This window comes from Haliotis cracherodii, unplaced genomic scaffold, assembly GCF_022045235.1.
Source record: "Haliotis cracherodii isolate W230 unplaced genomic scaffold, xgHalCrac1.p SCAF_2, whole genome shotgun sequence".
In the NCBI taxonomy this organism is placed as follows: domain Eukaryota; kingdom Metazoa; phylum Mollusca; class Gastropoda; order Lepetellida; family Haliotidae; genus Haliotis; species Haliotis cracherodii.
In genome coordinates this window covers 10,031,074-10,058,858 of record NW_027266275.1, presented here as the reverse complement: position 1 = coordinate 10,058,858, position 27,785 = coordinate 10,031,074, and the positions used below count along the sequence as shown (strand labels likewise).

At 38.5% G+C, this 27,785-nt stretch overlaps 1 protein-coding gene across 4 annotated transcripts in view; it reads right to left on the bottom strand.

The window, feature by feature from the left end:
* The window catches only part of LOC139469750 (pro-neuregulin-1, membrane-bound isoform-like), a 152,057-nt gene that overhangs the window by 15,735 nt on the left and 108,537 nt on the right, over positions 1-27,785 (bottom strand). For 3 of the 4 annotated variants that reach the window (XM_071252026.1, XM_071252024.1, XM_071252027.1), the window contains exons 4-5: positions 5,542-5,644; positions 1,795-1,865 (exon numbers count right to left, since the gene is read on the bottom strand). In XM_071252026.1, the coding sequence (XP_071108127.1) occupies positions 1,795-1,865; positions 5,542-5,644 (174 nt within the window). Of the gene's footprint in view, positions 1-1,794; positions 1,866-3,144; positions 3,210-5,541; positions 5,645-27,785 lie in introns of all 4 variants that reach the window. The other variant, XM_071252025.1, reaches the window with a different exon arrangement.

Sequence of the window (27,785 nt, the reverse complement as noted above, 5' to 3'; positions counted from 1 at the left end):
CACTTCGGTGAAACCCACGAGCACGGGTATGGTGCTGACAAACCTAGAAACATAATCGGGGCGAACCGGGATTCGAACCCATAATCATAGGTTTCAGGCGTGCCCAAGGGAATGCAACTCTGCACAGCGAATTGCAGCGACTTAGACGACTTGGCCACCTCGGCCACCAAATAATACCATTTGGAAATTCAAATTAAGTCTCAAACAAATACCCCGAGGCCAGACATTCAGACAGATTAATCCCAGAGCCAACCATGAAAATCTATATATCTAATCTAACTAAACAACTGAGTCATTAATGCATGACAAATTATATGATTTGATCAAAACACCAGGTGTTGGGTCAGCTCATTGAACATAAAACTATTGATATTTAGTCAACATAGGTTTTGGAATGGTATCAGTTGCTTAGCAATACAATTAATTACATTTATACCTAAAAGGATCTGTCACTTCATAGCAATTTGGTTATGATGGCTTACTGACAACTGGGAGACTTCATATGCAAATGATATTTGTGGCAAATTTAACATAGGAAATAACAAAATGTCAAAAACATTTATCCAGCATATTATCATCAATGTTTCAATTATGCAAACACATAAATCAATTCACACTTAATGATTACATATATACTCTTATTCAATTTGGAGAAAAATCAGTTAATCAGTTCTCATGTTCAGTGAATAAGTGAATAACATATACATAAATGAAAATACTTCAAATTAAGTTTGAGAATTTAAAAGCACAACGCATGCATCGAAAAGCGTGGTAAAGACATGTGAAGAAATGACAAAGTGTAAACAGTGTAACTCAGGTGATGAAACAAGAAAGGTAACGGTGCAAGCTTTACACAAACAAGCATAAACATATGTGAATTAGAAAGTTTAAAGGAGATGTGCAAGAACTGGCTTCTGTTCTAAAACAGCCCTTCTACAATCTCCCAATATTAAGGCTTGTTTGGATATGCATTAGCAGTCTAAGTGATAGTTATATTTCAAGCTTCTGACGTTTCCATATTTGTAAGATGAGTGACGAAGATGCAAATATATATTTCATAAGCCGTGCAACCATGACTAAGAAATGATTGAAATGATAAATTTTATTTGAGAAAAATTTCAAGTGACATTCCGTAATGTTTAGTGATTCATTGCAAACATGAATCCAGTTTGATACGAAAGTTTTTATCATGCTGAGGAAGATTTTGAAAAGGCAAAAGATTTAATTCATTCCTGAAAAATTCACCAACACCTTGAAATGCCTTCCTTAAAGCAACTGATGTTTCATGGCGTTAAAAGCCCAAAAGTTTGAATCCTGCATAATAAATAATTGATTCAAAATAAACAATTGTTATCTGAGTACACCAACAAAGCTTGCAGTATTAATATGACATAGTAATTCTATTACAATATCCCCTATGATGGAGAAGTCTTTGAATAGAGAACTCAAACATACCTATAAGTACTGAAATTTATAGAATGACACATGTATAAATATATGGTGCCATAAATCAAAAGTAATTTAAATGGTCATGCACAAAATTTTCTACAATAACCAAAAAACCACTATTAAATATTTTAAAAATCATTTAAATAAAAACACCTAATTCACCAAAAAAAACGTAAATAAAAAAAATCATGATTTCCAACCATGCAGCACAATACACAGAGAATTGAAAATTTCAATTAAACTGAAACCAAAGTGTTTTGACATCATGCCTGTACAACAAAATTGACCATTGGCGCCAAATGGCGCCAACTGATATCAAGCAAGAAGTTACATTTGAATACATACTGTTATAGTCTGGCCCTAAGCTGAAGATATCCTGGATCTCACAGCGGCGCCCCGCCCATTTTTCTGGACACCTGATTGGTGGAAGCAGCACGGGAAAGTGAGTATGGAGTGATGAAGACAGGATGAACAAATGGAGAGATGGAGTGATGAAATGCCATGTTACCAGAGAAATAATGAAACTGTCATTTTTTCAACACGAAAGCAAATCTGTATTGACAAACGTTTGAAATACTGACCAAAATACTTTCCAAAATAAGTCAATGTGTTTAAGAACAATAATCACGCTTAATAAGCATCACTGTTTCAAATATGTGTTTTTTATTAAAGATATTTTTTCTTTAACTTTTCCAAATAGAATTATATAATTAATGTTCTCATAAAGATTTTAGCTAATTGTTGAAATAATGACAGCATGGGTATGAAACCACAAGCAACACGGCACGCAGATGACCTTGACCCTTGGCTATGTCACATGATCTGCTTGCAAGCTGGACACTGGTCGGATGAGTAAGCTTGGCGCAAACAGCCTGACAATGCTAAAAGGTTTCATAATATTGCCAGACAGAATATGACACCTAATAACACTGTGAGACTGCTGATCTTAATGGTAAACATAACAAAGCACATCAAAATATTGTACAAGATACAATAATACTGATATATGATTCTTATTTACAAAAACGTAATTGTAAATTTACTTGTCTCTGTTTTCTTGTAAAGTAAAAATGTCATTTATTACGAAGAACTGTTGATGAATCTTAAAAGCGCATGCTCATTTCACACACATGAAAAAAACATCTCACAATTTTGAAGCTCATGCACGAACTTATCCAGTTAAAAAATATTGCATTCATCTGGAGGCCTATGTTAGTTTAACATTTGGTCAATTTGAAACTAATCTTCACAGGTACAGTCCTTGATCTACTTTGTTATGAACGCCACATGGTCAGTGCTACAGCCGTTAGTAATTGATTAAATACACAAATAATTCAGCAGTTCAAAACTAGGGGAGGTCATTCTTCTCGTTCAAGGTAAGTTGATCTTTAATCACAAATCTGCTTTGACAAAGTCAAATATTCAATACAAAATCTCTACAAAATAATTTTGAAAATAAAACTTTCCCATGCATAGTACAAAGTTAAGAATAACTCAGCACAATTAGTAAACAAAAATAAGTCATTTTTTCATGCAAATAACAAAAGGGAATCATGCAAAATGTAAAGATTAAAGCAAAAGTAAACATTTATCATTATTTTTCGTTCAAATTATTTGTACTATGTCTATCACAGGCCATGCTAAAGATCAACTTGGCCTCCGAACCTGGTCCGTAGAAGTATTTGTCATGCCTACCAGTCCCAATAACACTGGATGTTTCCAGTTCTTGACAGCGCTCACCCTTGAAAGACTCTGGGCATCTGTGTTAGAATTGGACATGTTAGAGGTGTCCACCACACACCAAGACACCCACCTGTCTGCCCATTGCCTAACACTGTAGACTGACACACCCACCTGTCTGCCCATTGGCTAACACTATGGACTGACACACCCACCTGTCTGCCCATTGGCTAACACTATGGACTGACACACCCACCTGTCTGCCCATTGGCTAACGCTATAGACTGACACACCCACCTGTCTTCCCATTGGCTAACAGTATACACTACTACATCTACTTGTCTTCCCATTGGCTAACAGTATACACTACTACATCTACTTGTCTTCCCATTGGTTAACACTGTAGACTGCCATACCTACCAATCTGCCCATTGGCTGAACACTGTAGACTGACGCACCCACCTTTCTCCCCATTGGCTTACACTATAGACAGACACACCCACCTATCTGCCCATCTGCTAACACTGCAGACTGACACACCCACCTATCTGCCAATTAACTAACAGTATTCACTACTACACCAACTTGTCTTACCATTGGCTCAACAATATAGACTGACACATTTATCTTCTCACTGGCTCAATGTTTTACACTAACACACCCACCTGTCTGCCCATTGGCTAACAGTATACACCACAACACCTACTTGTCTTCCCATTGGTTAACACTGTAGACTGCCATACCTACCTATCTGCCCATTGGCTCGACACTATAGACAGACACACCCACCTATCTACCCATTTGCTAACACTGTAGACTGACACACCCACCCGTCTGCCAATTGGCTAACAGTATTCACTACTACACCAACTTGTCTTACCATTGGCTCAACACTGTAGACTGACACACCCACCTTTCTCCCCATTGGCTTACACTGTAGATTGACACACCCACTCGTCTGCCAATTGGCTAACAGTATTCACTACTACACCAACTTGTCTGCCCATTGGTGCAACACTTTACACTAACATTCCCACCTGTCTCCCCTTTAGCCAACACTCTCTTCTAATGTTGTGAGTCTGACCAGAAACACAACTGCATTTTGAATTCAACAGAGATCCCTGAATAACTCTTGACTTCATTTGACATGAGACTCCATGAGTTTCTATGCATTACTTCTATTGTGTTAACACTGAATATACATGACTCAGTGAGGTCTGCATGTCACGCCTTGCACAGCATGTCAATTTGATCCAACATGATAATGGTGCTGGCAGACCAAGACCACAATCACAATCCAGACATATATGGGATTCAAATCCATGACCAGACAATCCAGACCACACTAAGGGATACCAATTGACACTGCAAATTGGGGTGGCTTTGATGGTTTGTTCCTCTGTGCCCACCTTGCAATGTCCAGACCAACTCAGCAAGATAAACATGTTCATGACAAGCTACAAGAATATTCTAAAGCGCTTTTCACACAATGTGAAAGGTCATGTACTCTGAAATAGACATTTTCTGGCCTCTGACACATAAGCCGCTATACTTTCATGTCTTTAAAGGTTCTTATTTATATAGAAATGAAAACGCATTCTTAAATCAAAAGGATATAACTAACATCCACCAAAAACTAAAATACATCCATTATTGATACAAAGGAAATCTAATACTCCATATTACACTAAGATAGCTGAAGAAGAAAGATGTCTTTTACATGCACAGGAAGGAGAGTTCATGAAAAAGTCTAAAAAAGGTTACTGAAATGTAGGACTATAATACACTAACACACCTTTATAAATAAACATCCTAATGTTGAACCTATGTAACATAAATGACCATGGCTAAAGAATTAACTACATTACAAAGAACGGTTTGGATTCAAAACCATAAATTTGGAATTCTATACACATCTGTAATGTTTAAGTGGACAAAATGCAGCATTTTGAAAGACATACATGTTGTTAGTCCATCCCTCCACCCTATATTAATCTGACCATTCTAACATGAAGGTTAAGTAAACCCTGTGATACCATGTATGTGGAAGAATGAAACTGAATTAATGAAACTGTGAAACTGTGATGGTTAAACATCATCATCATCATCATCATCATCATCATCATCATTTTCTTGTATAAAAATTAATACAAACATTAACATAAATTTATTTTTCAATAAAAAACAAATCCGAATTTTAATTTTTCATTTCTTCCAAAGTAGTGAACATCGTAGAAAAAACATTTATTATAACATTTGATACACATTACGACAACATGCTTGAGGAAATGTACATTTAAGTTCACAAGACTGAAACTCAACACAGAAAAGAAATGTATACATTATGATAATGTTAACCGTGACCCACATGATCACTTTAACCTTGACCCACACATCTAATGTCTCACTTACTCGCAAAATTCTTTCTGTAAGCTGTCCATGTATCTGCATGTCCCTCCATTGAGACAATATGTCTGCTGGGCACATCGTCTGTGCTTCAATGTTGCGGCCTTAACTGAAAAATACATGTCATGTAAGTTTAATTATTTTCATGAAAAATGACCAAAAAGTCAAAAAGTCTTTTTGCAGATGTGTATATCTTTCCATCCATCCATCCAACCATCCCTCCATCCATAAATCAATCCATCCCTCCATCCATCATCCATACCTCCCTCCCTCCCTCCAACCATTCATCATCCATCCATCCATCCATCCATCCATCATCCATACCTCCCTCCCTACCTCCATCCATCTATCCAACCACTCATCATCCATCCATCCATCCATCCCTCCATCCATCATCCATACCTCCCTCCCTCCATCTATCATCCATACCTCCCTCCCTCCATCCATCTATCCAACCATTCATCATCCATCCATCCCTCCATCCATCATCCATACCTCCCTCCCTCCATCCATCATCCATACCTCCCTCCTTCCCTCCATCCATCCCTCCATCTATCATCCATACCTCCCTCCCTCCCTCCATCTATCCAACCATTCATCATCCATCCCTCCATCCATCATTCCATCTAAAACGTATCTTCCAAATTAGGCTTCAACAGTAGATATCACCTGAGTTCAGGCAATATCTCCTAGGAGATATTACTACAATTGAATTGCATCACATGCTTTGCAGACCATTGTGACATCTTTGGTTACCATGACATCACTAATCACTCTGACAGCGAAGCTGGCTACCTGCACGTTTTACCCTCAAGACAACAGTTATTACTGTCAATAAGCTGAACAAGTTGGAAGAATTATTTTGTCCGATAAAAATGCATCACCTTCAATGATCATACTTTTTAATGACAACAACATGCTTATTGTTTGTTACTGTGGCTCTGTCTTGTTCTTCATCATGTGAAAACTTAGTAATTGTATGCGAGATGTTATCCATCAAAGTGTCATGTCTACATGTTTCATCTTCTAAATGCCTATGAAAGACTTGTATTCACCTGATTCAAAAACACGAAATACCCACATATGCAAAGTAAGCATTTCGGTTTAATGAGAACTGAAATTCTTCAGAGATGTATGACTAGAACCAAAGAGAATATAGCTTCTCATAACTCTTTCTTACAAAAGACGTCTAATAGATATCTGAGTTATATACATGCTTAGTGAAAGAAAAGTACCTCTTCAGTAACACATCATCTTCAAATGATGAATGCCTGATGGCTTAACTACTTACCAACACTTAATCAATTTGAAAAACACCAGTCTTGAACAAGGTATAAGGTTTTCTCATTCACTCAGAGAATACCCTGACAGTGTTTTACTGTTAGTCAAATTCAGTAGATCCATATGTGCAATTGACATCCAAATCTTTAACGTAAAATATTTCAATTCTTTCTACACCCAGTGAGTGAGTAAGTGAGTGAGGCTGGTCCCATACAATGAAGGTCATAACAAACTGATTATTAATTAAAATACCAGCACACCTTACCACCAAACACTCAACCTCACATTGTTTCAGATAGAGAAACACTTCACAATGTGGGTGCCTTCTTTCTTAACTTGAAATATACAATGTAGGTAGTCCAATCAAACATTCATGTGAACAAACGTGACAAAATTCATTCCATAATGATAAGACATCTCCGCCAAAACCACAGTCCACTGCACGATTCCAACTATGTCAAGGTGTGTGTTCAGACAGTGGTTGGTTGTTTTGTTGTTTAATGCTGACTCAGCAATATTCCAGCTACATGACGGCGGTCTCTAAATACTTGAGTCAGGACCAGACAATCCAGTGATTGATATCATGAGCATCGATCCACGCATTTGGGATACAATGACATGCATCAACCAAGTCAGCGAACCTGACCATCCGATCCCATTCGTCACCTCTTATGACAAGCATTGTCGCCTTTTACGGCAAGCACGGTTTGCTGAAGATCTATTCTACCCCGGATCATCACAGGTCTGTTCAGATAGTGAAGATACCAGGTGTTTTTTAAAAGCTGAATGTAACCTGCCCAACCGTCGGCACCTTCGGCACCATCACAAATACATGCAAAGGCAAGTCAATTGTTTTCATCCATGGACAATGAATGTATAGAGATGCCTTGGGAAGTTTGTTTAAAAAATAAAATGCCTCGAGTTTTAAAAATCTATTGAAGTTCTTGAGGCTTTAGCAATATTCATGTTTCAATATGGTGATGTATACCAGGTATAAGGAGGAGGGGAAATGGAGCTTAACGTGCCTTTCAAGATTATTGCTCTTATACATTGACGTGCAAGAACCACTCAGACACAGTATGCCGACTCTGAGCCGGCCAGTCTTTGTTTTACTACTTTGTACTATCTTTTAATGTCTGCATATGACGCAACCAGGGATCTAACCACAGACCTTATGCACCCCAGACAGATGCTATCCACAAAACCACAGAGGGCGTCAAGAATGAGGAACTGAACAAGGCACTTCTTCAAGATGATTAAACCACTGGGCTACCATGCAGCCTGTGTTTCATTAACCCAGAAAAAAACTAATATGCAACTCCATAAAATATTTTAAGATGTTCGATTGGCCAGTATCAAATAATGCCTTATTTGTTCCTGATATTGTAATATCAGGAACTGGAACAACAGTGGTAGGAAAACACTACCCTGCTTTCAGAACAACTAATATTGTCTCAGCTGGACCGTCCAGAATACATAATAATACTAACTGCCAACATTAATACCCATGGACACAGCTGGCGTTTCAGGTGTGTCCACCTCTACACACACACCATTCCGGGACGTGTTAGTGGTACAAGGAGGACAAACCCTTCCCATGGTGCATTGCAAACAATAGCATTGATTGGCTATCAATCCCTCATACAATCGCATCCCCGCTCTGTAGTAAATGACTACAATACATTATTAGGCATCTCAAATTCGTGTCTATTCTTGTGTTGATCAATACATGACATATTTATTCTTCTATTTCATGTATAGATCGAAGTTAAAAGTCGGAGGAAGCAAAGCTGTGTTCTTTTTCAACAGGAGAATTACCTGCTGGTACAAATCATTCAACAACATCACAGAGAGCCTTACATTTCTAAGAAAATTGATTTTGGTATTTTATGTGAACAAGTCAAGTAATGTTTTTAGATATGTGAAGGGTCCATTTGGTGATAGCCAATATGTGATGTACTTGCCTCCTTCACATTCTGCCTACCAAGTTCTGATCAATGGTACTTAATAGAGTCAGTTTATATGCACAATATTTATACCACTTGATGCAACTGTGCTAATTCTGTAACGATTACCACTGAGGGTTGGTCTTCAGCAACCAGTGCTTGTTGTAAGAGTCGACTGACAGGATTGGGTGGTCAGGGTTGCTGACTTGGTTGATGCATGTCATCGTATTCCAATTGTGTGGATCAGTGTACATGATGTCAATCACTGGATTATCTGGTCCAGACTCAATTATTTACAGACCGCCTCATATAGCTTGATTATTGCTGAGTGCGACTTTCGACAACAAACAAACAAACAAACAAACCAATATGCCATCATTGCATAAGCATTCTGACCATATTCACTACTTCTTGACTGTATTTGCCCTGTACCATCTTTATTAGGAGTGCAGCATAAAACAACAAACAAACAAAACAATATGTTACTCAAATATCTTTTCTCTTAGCTTACTGAAGATTAAGAATGATAATAATCAGTCACATCCAAGCAGAATGTCAGCTTAATACATCAGGAAAGCTTAATGTTACACAGGTCGTAGACAAAAACCATTCTCCTTGAAACCAATAAGCACAGGTACTGTGTTGACAAAGGATCAGGACCTTGGGTTAGAACCCATGATCCTGGTATGGGAAAGGGACATAACCCTGCACAACAAGTTGCACACTATAGAACAAAGAGCCAACCACACCTAATATAACCAAATTTTAAGTGACAAAATCATTTTTCTCAACTGCTCTATGAATCATTTATAGTCCTTCCTGCATGTAATTTTATGTCTAGGAAGAGATTATAGTGCTCATTTATATTTATCTGTCCATGAAAACGCCTTCTATTTATTCTTTTGATGTGTAATGGGTTGATTACACACACTGTAATTAAGTAGTAACATTCGCCTTGATAGAAACAAGGGAGGACCTGGCGGGCAGACCTGGAGTGCTAGGTGCACAATATATCCAGGTCACAAAGACACCTGGCCAGGGGCGCAGTTAACATGTAAAGCGTCTGAAAAAAGGAGCGTGCACATCACCTGCATCCTCTCCCCCCATCCCCACCACCCCCGCTGGTTCCGTGGTCTCTGACTCTATCTAGGTTTGAGAAAATACAAATCAGATTTGAAGCATGAGCTTCTGTTGAGCACACCCTTACCAATCCTAAATCTCATCAAACACTAGGGGGCACGGATTTGATTTTTTTTTAAAAGACATCTTTGCAGCATAGGAGTGTGACGGAAGGAATTGGTGTTAAGATCATCCAAGTGTAAAGTAAAGATACATCAATGTGGAGTTGTAACCAACATCATGATATGACGGCGGATACAACAAGCCTATCCATACCCACAATACATGGCTCTTATGATGAGAAATTCATAGGAGATCATCTGGATGGTGTTTGAAAATCTGAAGATTCAAGGCGTAAAATATTGATGACTTAAACAGGACTTAATCTAACTATTATATCCGTCATCTGTATTGACCATGCCTTCTCCAAGTTCCAATACCCATACAGTTTTTCAAGACAACAAGTCTATGTTCACCATCAATTCCTGTCACTGAAGCAAATACAAATAAAACAGAATGGCTGTAGTAGTTTTGAAGAAACTATGGCTATTACAAACCAAATCACAGCATGAGGCTTTTTCTTCAAGACAAGTGTCACTTGTGTCTGGTTGTTCCATTGAAGATGGCTGCTGGCTATATGGAATGTATTTACAAGCACCATGTCAACAAGCTTCAGACACCTGATACGCCTTGCAAGGGGCAGGCTTGCCTCATGACGCAGTAGGGGCTCTTTAAGTTTTTATACGTTCTGGCTCACGGTGAGTGAGTGGCTGAATGCCTGAGTGAGTGCGTGGGTGGCTGGTAGAATGGTTGAGTGAGTGGTTGAATGGTGAAATGAGTGGTTGAGTGGTTGAATGAGTGTGTGGTTGGCTGGTTGAATGGTTGAGTGAGTGACTGAGTGAGTGGGTGGGTGGCAGGTTGGGTGGGTGGCAGGTTGGGTGGCTGGTTGAATAGTTGAGTGAGTGGGTGGGTGGCAGGTCGGGTGGCAGGTTGGGTGGCTGGTTGAATGGTTGAGTCATTCGGAGGGAGGCTGGTAGGATGGATGAGCAGTTGAGTTGAAAAATGACAGGGTGATGAGTGGTTGAGTATAGTCACTAAAACCACCATGCTTCCATTGGGTTTGTTTCATCTAACAAAAACTTCAGTGTTACTTTCACACAAGTAAAAAAAACATACCTTAAACACACGTCAATATAACATACCTTCAACACAAGTCAATAAAACATACCTCCAACACAAGTCAATAAAACATAACTTAAACACAATTAATACAAGTCAATAAAACATACCTTCAACAGTAGATCAAAACATAAACATAAACCGTGATACCACCGTAATGGAGGTTAGCTAAAACAAGGGACATAACTCAAGAAAAGGGACACAACCCTAGTTACATCAAAATCTGTTCGCCTCCCAATCATGCAATCTTGTGTCCACTGACAAATAAGTGGTTAATAATCCCAACTGTGTTTGCATAACTGGCCATGATTTATCCTGATCCTTTATTCATGACAAACCAAAGTCAATTCAATCACCGCTGGACCCAGAGACAGACGTTTTCCAGAGAGAAGTCACTTGTGCATACAAACCTACACATTACAAGCCTCAGGAAGTGAAGCCTTGCTACATAAATCAAGGTAATGGCAGTCAGAGTATGTACTTGGAAGTCAAGTTACAACATTCACACCATATTTAGTGTGTTAATTACCCAGACAACCATTTAACGGATCCCACCTCATCCTTTCGCCATCAGCTGGACACCACGTGAAGACAGAGGGGGCATTTCATGACTTCCACAGAATATATTTTAAGGACTTGTAGAACATGGCAAAAGAGCATGACAAGGAGACAAGGGTGAAACCTACAAGCACAGGTATGGTGCTGACAAACCTAGAAACATAATCGTGGCAAACCAGGATTCGAACCCACAATTATAGGTTTCCGGACGGGACGCAACTCTGCACGGGACGCAACTCTGCACAGCGAATCACGGCATCTTAGACGACTGGGCCACCCGTTCCCCTCATGTTCAAGATTATTGCACTTTATATATATGACCTACATGTTCATGTGTTTTTGTGTGTCTGTGTGTGTGTGTGTCTGTGTGTGTGTGTGTGTGTGTGTGTGTGTGTGTGTGTGTGTGTGTGTGTGTGTGTGTGTGTGTGTGTGCATGTTTGGTTTTATTGTGCGAGGCCACTGAGATATCATCCCGCAGCCTAACATTGTTGCCCAACTCGGGCACACTCCCTCAATGACAAGCACAAGGCAGGGTAACAATAAGTACCATCTTTTAACATCTTTTGATAAGATGCGGCCAGGGTATCTAACCACCAACCTTCCACACTCCAGACAGAATTTCTATCCATAGACCAGAGGCGGTCATGAATGTGGGCAAAAGAAATATTGATACCTGAACAAGAGCGAACATAACCTTTTGAGACATGCCCTGATTTCACACATGGATATAAACAATATGTCCTCCCAGACCACCACTGACCCTCGCACAAGAATGACATTATGTATACATTGCTGCATCTTGGACATACACTTAGCCATAACTCGGTGAACTGCCTTCACTTAGCGCCATCACCCAATTTAATTGCAGGAGTACCCCGATCCAATGATGGAAGCAAGGGATCAATTAGCATACTGGCACTGGTTCCTGCATTTCATGGCTATTACAGAACAAATTTGGTCTGCGATAGAGCAAGCTGGGCTCATTGCAATGTATATTTCAAGCTTACAAATTGTGCAATACTAAGACCTCATAAGGTTTTGTTGACACACGTCTTTAGGTACATTAACGTAAATCAAGCTTGTATTACTTCTATTAGATGTAGAGATTAAATTCTATTTTTGTAATATATTTCAATAGCTCCTTTTCATAAACGACTGCCTATGGCTATTTGACATTTGCCTTGCTTTCATACCACCAAATACCCTGATGCGAGTCCAGCCAATCACTGTCAAGTGTTAGAAATAAACAGATCATCAATCCTTCAAGCAGTAGGGTAATGGCGTACCTGGAGTACTGTGACCCGAATTCTCCGACCTGCGCATGTGCCAGGGAAACGAGGATTTGAACCCACGATCATAGGTCTCTGGCATGCCCAGTGGTTCCAAGACTGCATACCGAATTGCGGCTCCTTAGACGACTAGGCTAAACAGCGTGTGGTGGGTTTATTCTCTCATTGAACAGATTGTTATGTCATCTCAATATATGGGAGTGAGTGAGTGAGTGAGTTGGGTTTAACGCCGCTTTTAACAGTATTCCAGTTATATCGCGGCGTGTCATTTTAATGTGAGAGGAAAGCCCGAAGGGATGAAGGTCTCAGATGTTTACCACTTCGGTGAAACCCACAAGCACAGGTATGGGGCTGACAAACCTAGAAACATAATTGGGATGAACCTGGATTCGAACCAACAATCATTAGTTTCTGGCGTGCCCAAGGGACGCAACTCTGCCCAGGGAATCATGGCGCCTGAGACGCCTGTGCCACCTGTGCCACCTGTGCCCCCTATTATAGGAAGGAATCCAATGTGACGCAGGTTAAAGATAATTACCACTTACATTAGACCCATAAAGATAGGCATGACATACCAGGGATATTAATTGAGGCAGAACAAGCTCAAACAGCAGATCCTGCTGTGGTTTAAGGGACACAACTCTGCACCGGGACTAGTTATGCAGGGCACCAATTATAAACTGAGGCCTTGTGAAACTGGATCCAAAAAATATCTTCAAATCCATCTCCAACGTCATTCATTGTGGTTGGGTAGTCTAGTAGTCTGCACAGAGAACTGCGACTGGGCCAGCCATGCCCCTTTAACACTGAACCACCTTTGTGTTTGAGCCAGCTCAAAATACAAAATATCTAATTTCGATCCAAAAGCACCAATGCCAGCTGTTTTACAAGTAAGGACACGAGCACTGAAGATACAGTAAATACCATGCAAGTGCTTTTAGTTCAATTGTCTGACAACATTTATTAAAGTGCCTAATTTCGATTTCTTATTTTCCCCAATTGTCTACTTTCTACAGATTTGTTTCTACACTTACAACCATAAAGCCCTTTTTAGTGTGTTATCTCTACGTTAGTTCTCGGGGGGGGGGTTGTATGACAGAGTAATGTATCTTCAAATTGTGTAAAACGTGCACCTTTTATCTACTTATACAAAGATTCTCTTGACCTTCTGACATAGAAGGATAAATACCCAGATATAATTTATTACCTATTATACCTATATAAAAAAATAATCTTCAAATGCATGACATTTTTTAGGGTGAACATTGATGAGTTTTGAATTTCTTGAAAAATGACACAAAACAAACAACTTTTTTTTACTTATTCATTAGTTCAGTTATGACGAAACAAGCCTCGCCCTGAAATCTATCAGCTGATGTCTTTGAAAATATCAGGTGCTTGTTCAACAAGGTAATAAATCATGGAGCATTTACTTTGCTGTAAAGAGATCCTGCAGTGTTGAGTGTTCGAGAGACTTTTTATTACCATCAACGCTTTGAATATTTCCAGGAACCATGAGCAGAATCTGGCGCATCTTTCCCTGTGTTTTCTTTAGCGGAATGGTGTGTCACAGTGTGTACATGCTGCAAGAACCATATAATTAGTGTGCAAAAACATCCTTGCTTTCATTAGTGTAACCTGGCGCAGGTGGGCTTGAGCTTCCACGTAAAAGGAAAACATGTCAATAAAAGTTATCTCCCTTTACCCGGCTGGGATAGGCATAAGAGCACTGTTTAATATGTATTGATGAACCAAGTCGTATATTTTAATTTACCTGCGGACCGAGTGAGCATGTATATATATATACACCATATATTCCAGCAATATCATGGCAGGGGACACCAGATATGGGCTTCACACATTGTACCCATGCTGGGAATCAAACTCTGGTCTTTGGCGTTAAGTGAACGCTTTAACCGTGAGGCTACCCCATCTCCTCTCAGTGCTGAGACAGTCATGGGTTTATGGGAGTGAGTGAGTATAGTTTTACGCCGCTTTTAGCAATATTCGAGCAATGTCATGCCGGGGGACACCAGATATGGGCTTCACACATTGTCCCATGTCAGGATCGAACCCAGGTCTTCGACGTGATGAGGGGCCACTTTAACCACTAGGCTACTGTCATGCCGGGGGACACCAGATATGGGCTTCACACATTGTACCCATGTCGGAATCGAACCCAGGTCTTCGATATGATGAGGGGCCACTTTAACCACTAGGCTACCCGACCGCCCCAGGCTTATTGTAAAGCATGTGAGTAACCATTGTCTTAGAGTTTAAAGTTTGCTTTAAGGAACGGTGCCTACAACAGCAGTGAGATGGAGGGTGAGGGTTGAGTGAGTGAGTGAGTGAGTCTTTACATGACTTCAAAGGATGTACCAAGCACAACAAGAAAATACTTCACATGCTCTACTCCTGTAGTTAACTTACTCCCTAAGATCTGACGCGTGAAGATCCAGGGTAGAATAGGTCTTCGGCAACTGATGCTTACCGCAAAAGGTGACTATACTTGTTGCAAAAGTTGACTAATGTAATCAGGTGGTTGGGCTTCTGGTTTTGGTTGAAGCACGACATCGTATCCCAATTGTGTGGATCGATGCTCATGATGTCAATCACTGGATTGTGTGGTCCAGACTTGATTATTTACAGACCGCCGTCATATAGCTGGAATATTGCTTAGTGCGGTATTAAACAAAAAACAAACACACAAACAAAACTCCTTAGCTCTCCAGGCAATAACCCCTCACTATCTGAATAAGAACTGTCAATATGGCGCAGAATGGCTTTAAATACAAATATCAAAATATAAGAGGATTCAGTAAAACACATTTGTTTTTTGGAGACAATACAAAAAAACAATTAGGCCATTGAAGTGGAAGGTTTTTAAGTACTTGTATGTTTTGTCTGGCAATGGTGTGCAGTGTCCACCAGGTGGCGATGCTGACGTCGGACTTGCCAGGCTGTTTACACTTTCGGGACTGCAGTTCAAAGGGAATCTGAACAATCTTGACATCATGAGGCTCTGTGCTACTGGATTGGCTTACACACTGCAGCTACATGATGACTGGTATCACCACAAACACAATATGTACAGCAGCCATCACAAACATACACAGTTACTGATGGATGGAACGATGGACTGGGCGTGGAGACGCAGGGAGAGATTGACATCGGAATACTTCCACGGGTGGTCGGATTGAGTATGAAGGGAGGTATCATTGTCTCTGCAGGTGGTCGGATTGAGAGAAGAAAGATCGGTATGATTGTCTCTACAGGTGGTTGGACTGAGAGAAGGAAGGAGGTATGATTGTCTCTACAGGTGGTTGGATTGAGAGAAGGAAGGAGGTATGATTGTCTCTACAGGTGGTTGGATTGAGAGAAGGAAGGAGGTATGATTGTCTCTACAGGTGGTTCGATTGAGAGAAGGAAGATCAGTATGATTGTCTCTACAGGTGGTTGGATTGAGAGAAGGAAGGAGGTATGATTGTCTCTACAGATGGTTGGATTGAGAGAAGGAAGGAGGTATGATTGTCTCTACAGGTGGTTGGATTGAGAGAAGGAAGATCGGTATGAGTGTCTCTACATGTGGTTAGATTGAGAGAAGAAAGGAGGTATGATTGTCTCTACAGGTGGTTGGATTGAGAGAAGGAAAGAGAGGTAGGATTGTCTCTACAGGTAGTGCTTAATGTGGCTGACAATCCAAGGGTCATTCAAGGTGAAGGTTAATAAAAATGTCACTTAACATGAATAGATCCTGCTGGTGAAAAGATGAGAAGAATTACATGAAGACTTCAGAGTATGATTGAGTGAATGAGTGAGTGAGTGAGTGAGTGAGTGAGTGAGTGAGTTATGTGTGAGTGAGTGAGGTATGGTTTCATGCAACTTAAGCGACTTGGGTCACACAAGGAAGGGGCTTTCACTCATTGAACATTTGGGAAATCTGACCGGTGCCTTTTGTCGTGGTGAGTTAATGTTTCGACCACAAATCTACCCCTTCCCCCACTGACTGCTGGAAGTGCAGGTGGAATTAGTAATAAAAAGACGAAAAACACATAGGCAACGAATCAAAATACAAAACTGCAATGAAAAGACATGTTTTTTCTGTTCTTCTCAACAGACTTTCCTGAATATCCTTCATGAAGAAATGCAAAGGGCTACTCTAAGCTTATGACAAGTCACACTTATTTGTGACTCTTCACAAACTTTTCAAAGTTTGTTAATTAAGTGGAACCATCTCTGAGAACCATGCCTGAGAAGTAAAAAAAGTAATCACACTCATCTGTGAGTTGCTGGTATAGAAATAGAAACATCAGATGTAACTTTGTGTAACCAATTACAAAATTGCATATCAAACATGAATGCATGGAAGAAAATAAATTGAATGACAAGTTTTTACGTTCATTAGTTAATGAGAAAATGTTATAAAGATCCAAACATTCCTTAATTATTTCTAATCACATTGCTATGATGATGAAAAGATTGAAGATGATAGATAAGCATAACATCTAGAAGTATTTGTAAACACTGTCCAGTTTAAAGTGTTTTCAATGCTAAAACCTTTACATCCTAAATGAATCATTAATCAATTATTTTCCAATAAAACATAATTGATTTTTTAAAGGAAAAAACATAATTATAAGAAATCATCTCAAGGAAAACATGTGTAGTCTATCAAAATGGGGAATTATGACATAAGTGCCAAATAACCTATGATTCCAGCAAAATGATATACTTGCAGTAATTAGAAAGGAAATAAATAATATGTTTCCATTAGTTACCAATTTTCTACATAGATATACATAAATTACAAAATGATGTTTTACTTCTGAAGCTTCAGTAAAATAGTTATAGAAGTTATAAAATAAATCTTCTTGGTGTCATTCATTTCATTTACCAACGCAAAATGAGAGCATAAAAATAATGACTTGATCACCTCGCAGCATAAACTGAAGCTGCATCATTTACAGGCATAAAGGACTTTAACCAACAGAAGCAACTCTTTACATCAACTTTACGACTATATCATGAAACTTTCACAGGTACGAGGCTACACTGAATGATAACACACAAGGTATATAATGATGAAAAGATAATTAAAGCTAATAAACCTGCTTTTTTACATGCTTTACTCTTATAATCCTTTATAACACACTTTCAAGCCCACCCATTGCCATCATCCAACTTTTGTCTAGACCTTTATGCCAGATCTGTACTTGATAACATTCTCCTAACCACAAATTGGCCATTACGCATCTTAGTCATCTCCTAAGAAACAGAGTCAATAACATTGTAAGTCGATGCTTGTCTTTGCAAATTGGTTAACATAAACACTGTGTTAACAACTACCCTCCTTGCCCTTGTCTCAACTTCTACACCATGTGTGAGACTTAATCATAATAATTGATAATAAGTTGTCCGGTAATACTCATCCCTGTTTACCACAGGCAGCTATAGCAAACATGGTGGCCTTGTGTTTGCATGGGGTAAAGAGTTCATATTATTCTTTGTGTTTATGCAAATTGTGTTATTGTGTTATAATAAAGACAACACAAACGGTATAACCTTTGCTTTTTTAGCAAAGACGTAAAAGTTTTGGATAATATTAATATAATGTCTGTTACATCTAATATGGTTAGGAAAACATTAACATGACAATGTATTGAGAGTTTTGTTAGTTCTTTCGCTAAGACTATAAAACAGTAAAAACATATGAAAGATTAACATGGTTACGTTTGTCAAAAAGAATGACTTACTTCATTCTACTCAATATTGTCCTAACATCTTATAAATTTCACCTTTAAGGGGTCATTGGATAAACATGCACAAAGAACTTCAAGTTCAAGCAAAAATCCAAAATGACTTGCTATATTTGTTTTCATCACAGGGATATAATACTGAACTTGTTACATGACCATTTACCCCGCTCAGTCAAAGACACCAAAAGCTGTATCAAAAGTGTCCAAAACCTTCAACATGTAATGATTTCCTGACCACAATGTATAACCAAGAAAAATGGTACTGAGCTGTCTGTTAGGATATATCAAGCAGAATTAATAGCCCTAGTAGGTAGATAGAGCAAGCTCACCACCACTGGCGGCAACTGTCGACAAGGTATATAATGCTGTAGACTACATGTAATCTCATCAGAAAGGAACATGTGTTGGCTGGTGAGTCAAGGTCTGCTTGGAATGAGTAGCTGGCACCGTGTAACCCCTCCACTCTCACATCTTCATTCGGCCCAACATAGTGGCCCCTCCTGCATGTCACTCCATCTTATATCTTTTAGCCTTTATTCCCCAATCCCAACCTTTGACAGTTGCCTCCAGCGATGTTGAGCTTCGTCTATTTTTGTTTGTTTGTTGTTTAACACCACACTATAGCAATATTCCAGCTGTATGACGGCAGTCTGTAAATAATCGAGTCTGAACCAGAAAATTCGGTGATAGACATCATGAGCATCAATTTATGCAACTGGGATACAATGACATGCATCAAACAAGTCAGCAAGCCTGACCAGCTGATACCGTTAGTTGCCTCTTACAACAAGCATAGTCGCCTTTTACGGCAATCATGGGTTGCTGAAGACCTATTCTAACCCGACCTTCACAGGTCTTGTCTATTACATGTTGAAGGCTTTGGAACACTTTTGGTACTGCTTTTGTTGTCATCAACACTGAATCCATTCTCCATAAAAAAATGCTTTCCAGTTCTTCCAGTTTGAAATAACATTCTCAAGTGTCAATTCTAATTTGTTACAATATTCACATGGCATGCATCCTAGTGATCAATAAAAGCGTCCTTTTTGTTCAATCAAATATTAAAATGATTTTGATTCTATCTAAAGATTGTTCAAACAACCTCATTACCCCAGTGTTCTGATCGTCTACGTGTACTAAATCTACATTTTCTGAAAACAATATTGGGAAACACTGAGCAAGTTCTGTAAAGATATTAAACACCTAATTAATCAAGAGTTGTAAAAACATCAATGTAAATACATCGCCTCAATAAATCAATTGAAAAGAACTTGGGTTAAAACTGGTACTACAGCATCGAGATAAGAGCCTCAATTTCCTCAGTGAATGTACCCACGATAATCCAGATTGACTGAAATTGGGTCAAGCTCTAGAAATAATAAACTCATCCCATGTCTGAGAGAGTCTGGTGGATGTAAGCAATGCTTCATCTCCCCTTCGAGTATGCTCCATAGCTTTGAAGCACCATCATAGACTGCCACCATAGCAGAACACAACCTTGAGCCAATTTCAAATACCGTATTCGACGTAATAAGCGCCTGGGGCGCTTTCAAAATTAGAAATAGGGGCTCTTATTAGAATATTATTTTGGTGGGAAAAAAAACAGAGTTGAAAGGTAAAATTTCGTGGTTTATGCAGACAGCCTGCAATGTTTATATACGACAGATATATTTTTTCAGAATTTAATTGCCCATAATTAAGGGTGCATATAACACATAAGTGCATATTATACACGAACAAATAATTCTTGTGTACATTAATCAATCTGAAGGGGTGCTTATTGGGATTGTTCACTAGCCAATATATTAGCAAATATCGCCGTGGGCGCTTATTAGAGCAGGGCGCTTATTACATCGAATACGGTATCTGCAATGTGGTTTGATATGACACTGAATATATCTATTTACTTACAAGTGCAACTGAAGCAATTTATGCCAAGGTCATACCATACAGTAAAAGATCACAGTCAAGTTATGTACTTTAAAGGGGAAGTGTACACGCAAAAATCACTTTCTTTCTTTTTCTAAACAAAACGCAATTTTAGAATTAGTTAGTATCTGTGTTTGAAAATATACACTCATTTATTTTCACAGTAAAAGTAGGAAGCTCACAATAGTGTGAAAGTGATATGCCGTTATGAGGCCTTCGTTTTACGAGCGAAATAGGCCTGAGTTATCCCCCTTAGATTATGACGTAATTGGTGCCAATTCAACTGGGTCCCTGTCTATTCTCAACGCAAAAGATATCAAGGACCAGTTTGCGGTAAAACAACATGGTCTACGACACACTGCGGCGCAGTGGTGACTCAGCATAACACAATTCTGGCTGGCATCTGAGATGCTAGAATCACAAAACTGTACCTACACCACGTGAAGCGGCTCTAACAAAGCATGATGACGTCATAATGTTTATCAATTGGCACCAATGACGTCATATTGCAAGGGACATAAGCCATGGTGTTTTTGTTATGGAAATAGAACACTTGGTAAATGTGAAAAATATAAATCGTTTTAGTGCAAAAAATATGTTAATTAAATATGATGTTTTTATATTTTTGTCTATGACACTTCTATGTTAACACTTTTAATGTGGAAAAAGTACAAGAAAAAAAGGTTCATTTCCGTGTGAACTTGCCCTTTAAACTGTTTTCAACTATCATTTGACCATATTCAGTGTAACTCTTAATCCTTTCTTGTAGAAATTATACTTGAATTGTTTGATAGGCATTACTTAGAAGTTGATGGATGACAAAGTAGAAACAATTTACGGATAACAACTTCTTTAATACTGTAAAGGCGACGTTTCGGTAAAGATCCTTATACCATTGTCAAGCAAGAGAACGGTATAAGTATCTATACCGAAACATTGCCTTTACAGTATTAAAGAAGCTATCCATAAATTGTGTCTACTTTGAAGTTATACTTGTTAATTGACATACTTATTATTTTTATTTATCATATTTGTTAAAGTAATTTTGTGTGGGGGGGTTTCAAGATGAATAATTAACTTGCCTTTGCATGCATTTGGGACAGGTGCCACCAGTGGGGCAGGATAAGTTTATTTTTCATGAAACATGGCATCATCACCTTTTAATAGTGATTCATAAACACATGCTTATAATATAGTTGGAATCAGACAATGGATTCTGCTTTTAGTAGAGATATTTTATGATCATGGAAACAGGTTTTGTCACTTTAATCAATAGCGTTGTTTACTTCTATGAGAAAGCTAAAGAAATCTCTCTTGTATTCTAAATACAAGATACATCAGAATGGTAGATTGATCTCTAAATGTGGATTCAGGGAAGCTTCTTGCTTCAAGTGAAACCGATGTGTATTCACCGGATGAAGAAGCAAGAAGCCCAGAAACATATGTACAAATAACAAAGAACATGTTATGTAAAAAAGTTTCATGTCTTCATGTTTTCAAACTTTAAAAACAATTCAATTCCAGAATGGCTTGTTTGTTTGTTTCTTTGTTGTTTAATGCTGAACTCAGCAATATTCCAGCTATATGACAGCAGTCTGTAAATAATCGAGTCTGGACTAGGCACTCCAGTGATTGACATCATGAGCATCGATCCACGCAGTTGGGATACAATGACATGCATCAACCAAGTCAGCGAGCCTGACCACCCGATCCCCTTAGTCGCCTCTTACGACAAGCATAGTCGCCTTTTACAACAAGCATGTGTTGCCAAAGACATCACAAACGAGTGATGGGAGACACATGGTGCCATCACTGCTGTTCAATGACCCATTCAATTTTCACTGCTATTTTGCCTTTAAAGCCCATTGGAATTAGTTTCAGCAGATAATCATGAATAATTATTCTCTGCAGTTGACGTTTAATATATATTTGATTTAACAAGTTGGAGCAGCCAATTACTCAAAAACTCAAAAACACGCTAAACTTGAAATGAACTTCAGCAGTGATTACTAATGATAATGGAAACGTTTCTCATCATTTTTATTTAACCCTCCATGAGCTATTTGAAAAATGCTTCCAGTCAATACTCAAAAGAGGCAAACCCTAGAGCCATGGACAGTTTTGATGAAGAATAATAGGTGTATTTACATCCAAGTATGACATAAACAACGTTTTTACTGGAACAAGGTGTGACCCTCAACATCAACATTTCAACTAATTAGAAACCATGTGTCTCAACGTGATGGTATCACCAGCATACAGCATCACTTACGCCATATGGTTTGATTTGGATGGCTGTGCCGAGAGCATAAATCAAATAAGGTTATCCATTTCTGATCTTTGTTTCATTTTAATGAGGATATATGTCAGCACGTGGAGCTATCGCATGACAGCAATTTCTAACATGTCTTTAGGAAAATGGATGAACCTAGAAGAATATTGTCATATTTCTTGCCCATGTTCTTTTTTCGGTTTTAACTTGGGTTTGTTCTCAAAGATTATTCTAAAAGGTGTCCTTTAGAATGGTATACTTTTTGTTTGTGTTATCTTATGGTATGCCATAATAAATATTGACATAATAAATTAAAGACAGTGTTTATCTTGGATTCCAAATTAAGTGCCCTTATCAGGCAAGTCGGAAAAAAATAATTATTTTGTTAAAAATAGGGATTTTTTTAAAAAGATCTTATTTTTCTAAATTCAAAGTTCCTTAACATTGCATTCAATGCAATAATGTTTAACTAAGCATTAAAGCCCCTTACTCTATGTTGGTCCTGTTATCATAAGTCTGAAAATATAACAGTATGAATTGAGAAATGTATTAATTCCAATTTGGGATTTGTTGAGACATTTGTGGCAAACTTGGCGCCAAATATTGGCCTCAGAGCAGGCCTAGGCATATCCCTGCAAGCGCAATGAACTCTTGTATCATATGGTCTGTGGATCTTCAGATAAAATCAGGAATGAAAAAAATCGGAAATCAATAGAGAAAGAGATGTAACCATTAGATAATTCAGTTCCAGAAATGTTTCACCAATAATCATTTAAAACACATATGATTTTCAAACTATATTAATTTTGATAAAAATTTTTTAGGAAACATCTGCTGCATCCCAAAAGGCCAAGTTGACACTATTCCTACACTTGGTCTCCAAAATATATAGTTTTGACAGAAACAAGCAACTATTTATAAAGTGAGTGAGTATGGTTTTCTGCCTCTTTTAGCAATATTCCAGCAATATCATGGCAGGGGACACCGCAAATTGTACCCATGTGGGGAATTGAACCTGGGTCTTTGGCATCACGAGCAAACACTTTAACCACAAGGCCACCTCACAATGAGATGGGATTGGAAGATCTAGACTTGCTTCATTCAGGGCTATAGCATTACAGAAAGGGCTGGGCGGAAGGGAAAATAATATGGTTCAGGGACTGTAGACTAACACTATTCTTAGCAAAAGAAGACCTGTTGCATGTTGGGATAGCAAGGCAAACCGAAGACCTTACAAGGTGTACAAATCTTATCTTGTATGAGCACTCTGCAGTTGATATATTCAATTCCTGTTTTGAAAAATAAGTAATTTTGTTTCTAAATCCAGTCTGCTTCCAAAGTAGTCCTGTCTAGACTAATGAGATTTCGTTGTACTGGAAACAGTTTTTATCACAAGAAAACACTGTAAACATACATTTTAAACACAAGTGAAAAAACATCAGCCTAAAAATAACATTTTCCTGATATACAAATCTAACAAGTCAGGTCAAACTTCCTTACACGCTGTTAACGTAATAGTATACATTCGTTTCAAAACACTGAAGTGCAAAAAACATAGGATGTATAGAAATTCTTAAATAATTAACATGATAGTGCAGGGTTGGTTTAGAAAAAAAAAAAAAAAAAAAAAAAAATCATGCTTACTATTGGTATATTTGAATTGATTTTTTTTATATCATAAAATTATCATCGAAATACCATAAAACTATGATCTTATATATATATTATATATATATATTTTTAAAAATCTTAAAACTTTCAAGAATACTGTGATAACATGCAATTGTGAAGTGTTTGCAGATTTTTGCTGATCTTTGCAGTTCCATCAACCAAAAAATTAAACACTTATGCCTGAAGTCCCTGCATGTGATCACATATGTTTTAACACTGAGTCTCATGCATGCACTAATATTTTCTCATATCCTTAGCTTTAAATCAAAAGGTCAATTGGTGTAAAATAACCCATTATGCCAATCCTTTTCAAATGACCTTTCATAACATATATCCAATGTCACATTTTTTGGAGAGCCTTTTCCCCTGATTTTGAACTTGTGACATAATTACACAAGTTGTCCAAATGACTTCTCATATTTAGCATCCTTTCCATAAATAACAAACTATATGTTTGTTAACCTTGACTCCAACTTTGAAATTATCTTCTTACATAAAATGTTATAAGTTCATGGTGTGTCATTTATCGTCAATTTACTTTTCAATGTAATTAACAAGTAAAATGTCAATAACACTGGTGATGCAGCTTTTCTATAGTCTAATTAAACTTGTACAATGTTAGCACTTCGACACAGTCATCAGGGTAATTCCATACTGGCCAATTTAAGTGCATGAATTTTTTGTCAAACAATTTTTTAGGACAAATTGATTTGCTTGCTGAAACTCATGAGTTGGAAGAGTGCATTAATTAAAGAGATGTCCTTGCTCTTACTTGGTCTGGACTGAACATGAAAGTGACACTGAAACATATTTCACATCAACGTGAAATTGACAAGTAAAAGCATGCCATCAAATGTCAGCCAACTGTCAGGATAAAATACATCTGGTGAACTGCTTCAAAGAGTTCAATGACAGAGGGCATGGGTAAAGAGTTTGAAACAATGAAGCACTTAAACTCTTGTTCTGGAACTAGCAACGCGAAGTGCTTGGTTTCACAGCACTGAATGATCCAACATTACAACACAAATGATCATAGTGAAATCTGAAACATAAAATCTATTAATTTTTACATGTTTCAAACTGCGTTCGATCACATTTTCCTGCTTCAAATTCATGTTTTAGATTCGTACGCAATAAAAAAATGTGCCAACTACTAACACTGGTAGACTTACATTTAATGTCGATTAACCGATGGATCAAATTTCATTTGTTTCCTTTAGCTTTCATTTTTTTAAACTCTAATGGTGGCACATATTTTATGTACACTTTTTTCAAGTTAACTTTGGGACGGCAAGATGTATGATATAATGCTAGAAACACACATACAGATTTTTCCAACCTTCATGCAGGCATATCTATGCTCAACCAATAGTTGGTGTCACAGTCTGACACAAGCTGATTTGAAACACTTAAATTCTTAAACAAACTGGTTCCTTGCAGTATTTGCACTGCAGCACCTTTAACCTGTGTGAGGCAGATCCATTTCATGTCTTATTCTGAAATTTGTTTCACGCTGCACTCAGCAATATTTCAGCTACATGACGGCAGTCTGTAAATAATCAAGTCTAGTCCAGGCAATCCTGATATCCAAATTGTGTGGCTCGATGCTCATGACGTCAACCACTGGATTGTCTGGTCCAGAATCAATTATTTAGAGACAGCCGTCTTATAGCTGGAATATTGCTGAGTGCAGTGTTAAACAACAAATAAACAAACAACATATAAACCTTTCAACAATGTGACATTATGACAAACATATTCCACATACCAAATATTTACAAAACAGTTGAACTATCATATTCCAAAACAGACATAACAGAATTTAAGAAGACTATTCTGATGATGATATTTTCAGCAACACCTACATTGAGCATCTACATCCAATGACATGATAATCATCAAAAAACACAAATCTTACGCAATTTCCAGAGTTTCTCCCAGAATTTTGGCAACGGTTCCATCACACTCAGGCAGGTGCCACTGAATAACACCCTTTCACAATCAGTCCCAATTTCATGATTACTTTCCAATCAGACCAGACCCCACAAATTAGAATGCATGTTAAGCGACTTTATGTGGCAGTTTTATCCATTTTCAAGCCTTCCAAACGCTAATTTGTGCAACTGCACCAAGAATTGGATATGATTTGTGGGTGCCCATCTGGAGCTGAAACCTGGACATCTGTGCAGTCATCTTGCCTGTGTGAACAACATGTTTAATGGTGCTGAGCTCAAGGAGACTACGGCTACCCAAACATGAGTCTGGTACACTACCAAATGGTCTCAAGTCTGTCCTGTGCAGGGGAGGTGAAATGGGGTTTGTCGCGTTCAGGATAATTGCACTTGTATAGCGCCATGCATGGATGTGTTTGGCCAGCTTGTATTAGGCCGGGCATATACTGGTTTTATAGTGCTATCCCACTAAGCTACCATGTTGCAGTGAAACATAGATACCACACTCAGACACATGATATCTGAGCTAAAATATGTCTGTTTTATCCCTTAATGACAAGCACAAGGCAGGGTAACAACAAGTGCCATCTTGTAATGTCAATTGGGAGACAAGCATGAGATACTTGGGTGCAAGGGGAGACAAGCATGAGGTTCTTAGGTGCAAGGGGAGACAAGCATTGGGTACTTGGGAGCAAGGGGAGACAAGCATGAGGTACTTGGGAGCAAGGGGAGACAAGCATGAGGTTCTTGGGTGCAAGGGGAGACAAGCATGAGGTTTTGGGAGCAAGGGGAGACAAGCATGAGGTACTTGGGTGCAAGGGGAGACAAGCATGAGGTTTTGGGAGCAAGGGGAGACAAGCATGAGGTACTTGGGTGCAAGGGGAGACAAGCATGAGGTACTTGGGAGCAAGGGGAGACAAGCATGAGGTTTTGGGAGCAAGGGGAGACAAGCATGAGGTACTTATGAGCAAGGGGAGACAAGCATGAGGTTCTTGGGTGCAAGGGGAGACAAGCATGAGGTACTTGGGAGCAAGGGGAGACAAGCATGAGGTTTTGGGAGCAAGGGGAGACAAGCATGAGGTTCTTGGCAATCCACCTGGTGACTGTACTACACTGTGTAACTTGGTTTTAATGAAGACATTTCTTATAAAGGACCCATTTTGTTAATTCTTACACAATAATGGTAATTGATGGTCATGTATATGGTCGTTTATCACTTCTCCCTCCTTCAATTACCCACTGTTATCAACCACACCCTACATTTAAAAAGCTGTTATACAAATTCTAACACTGCTATT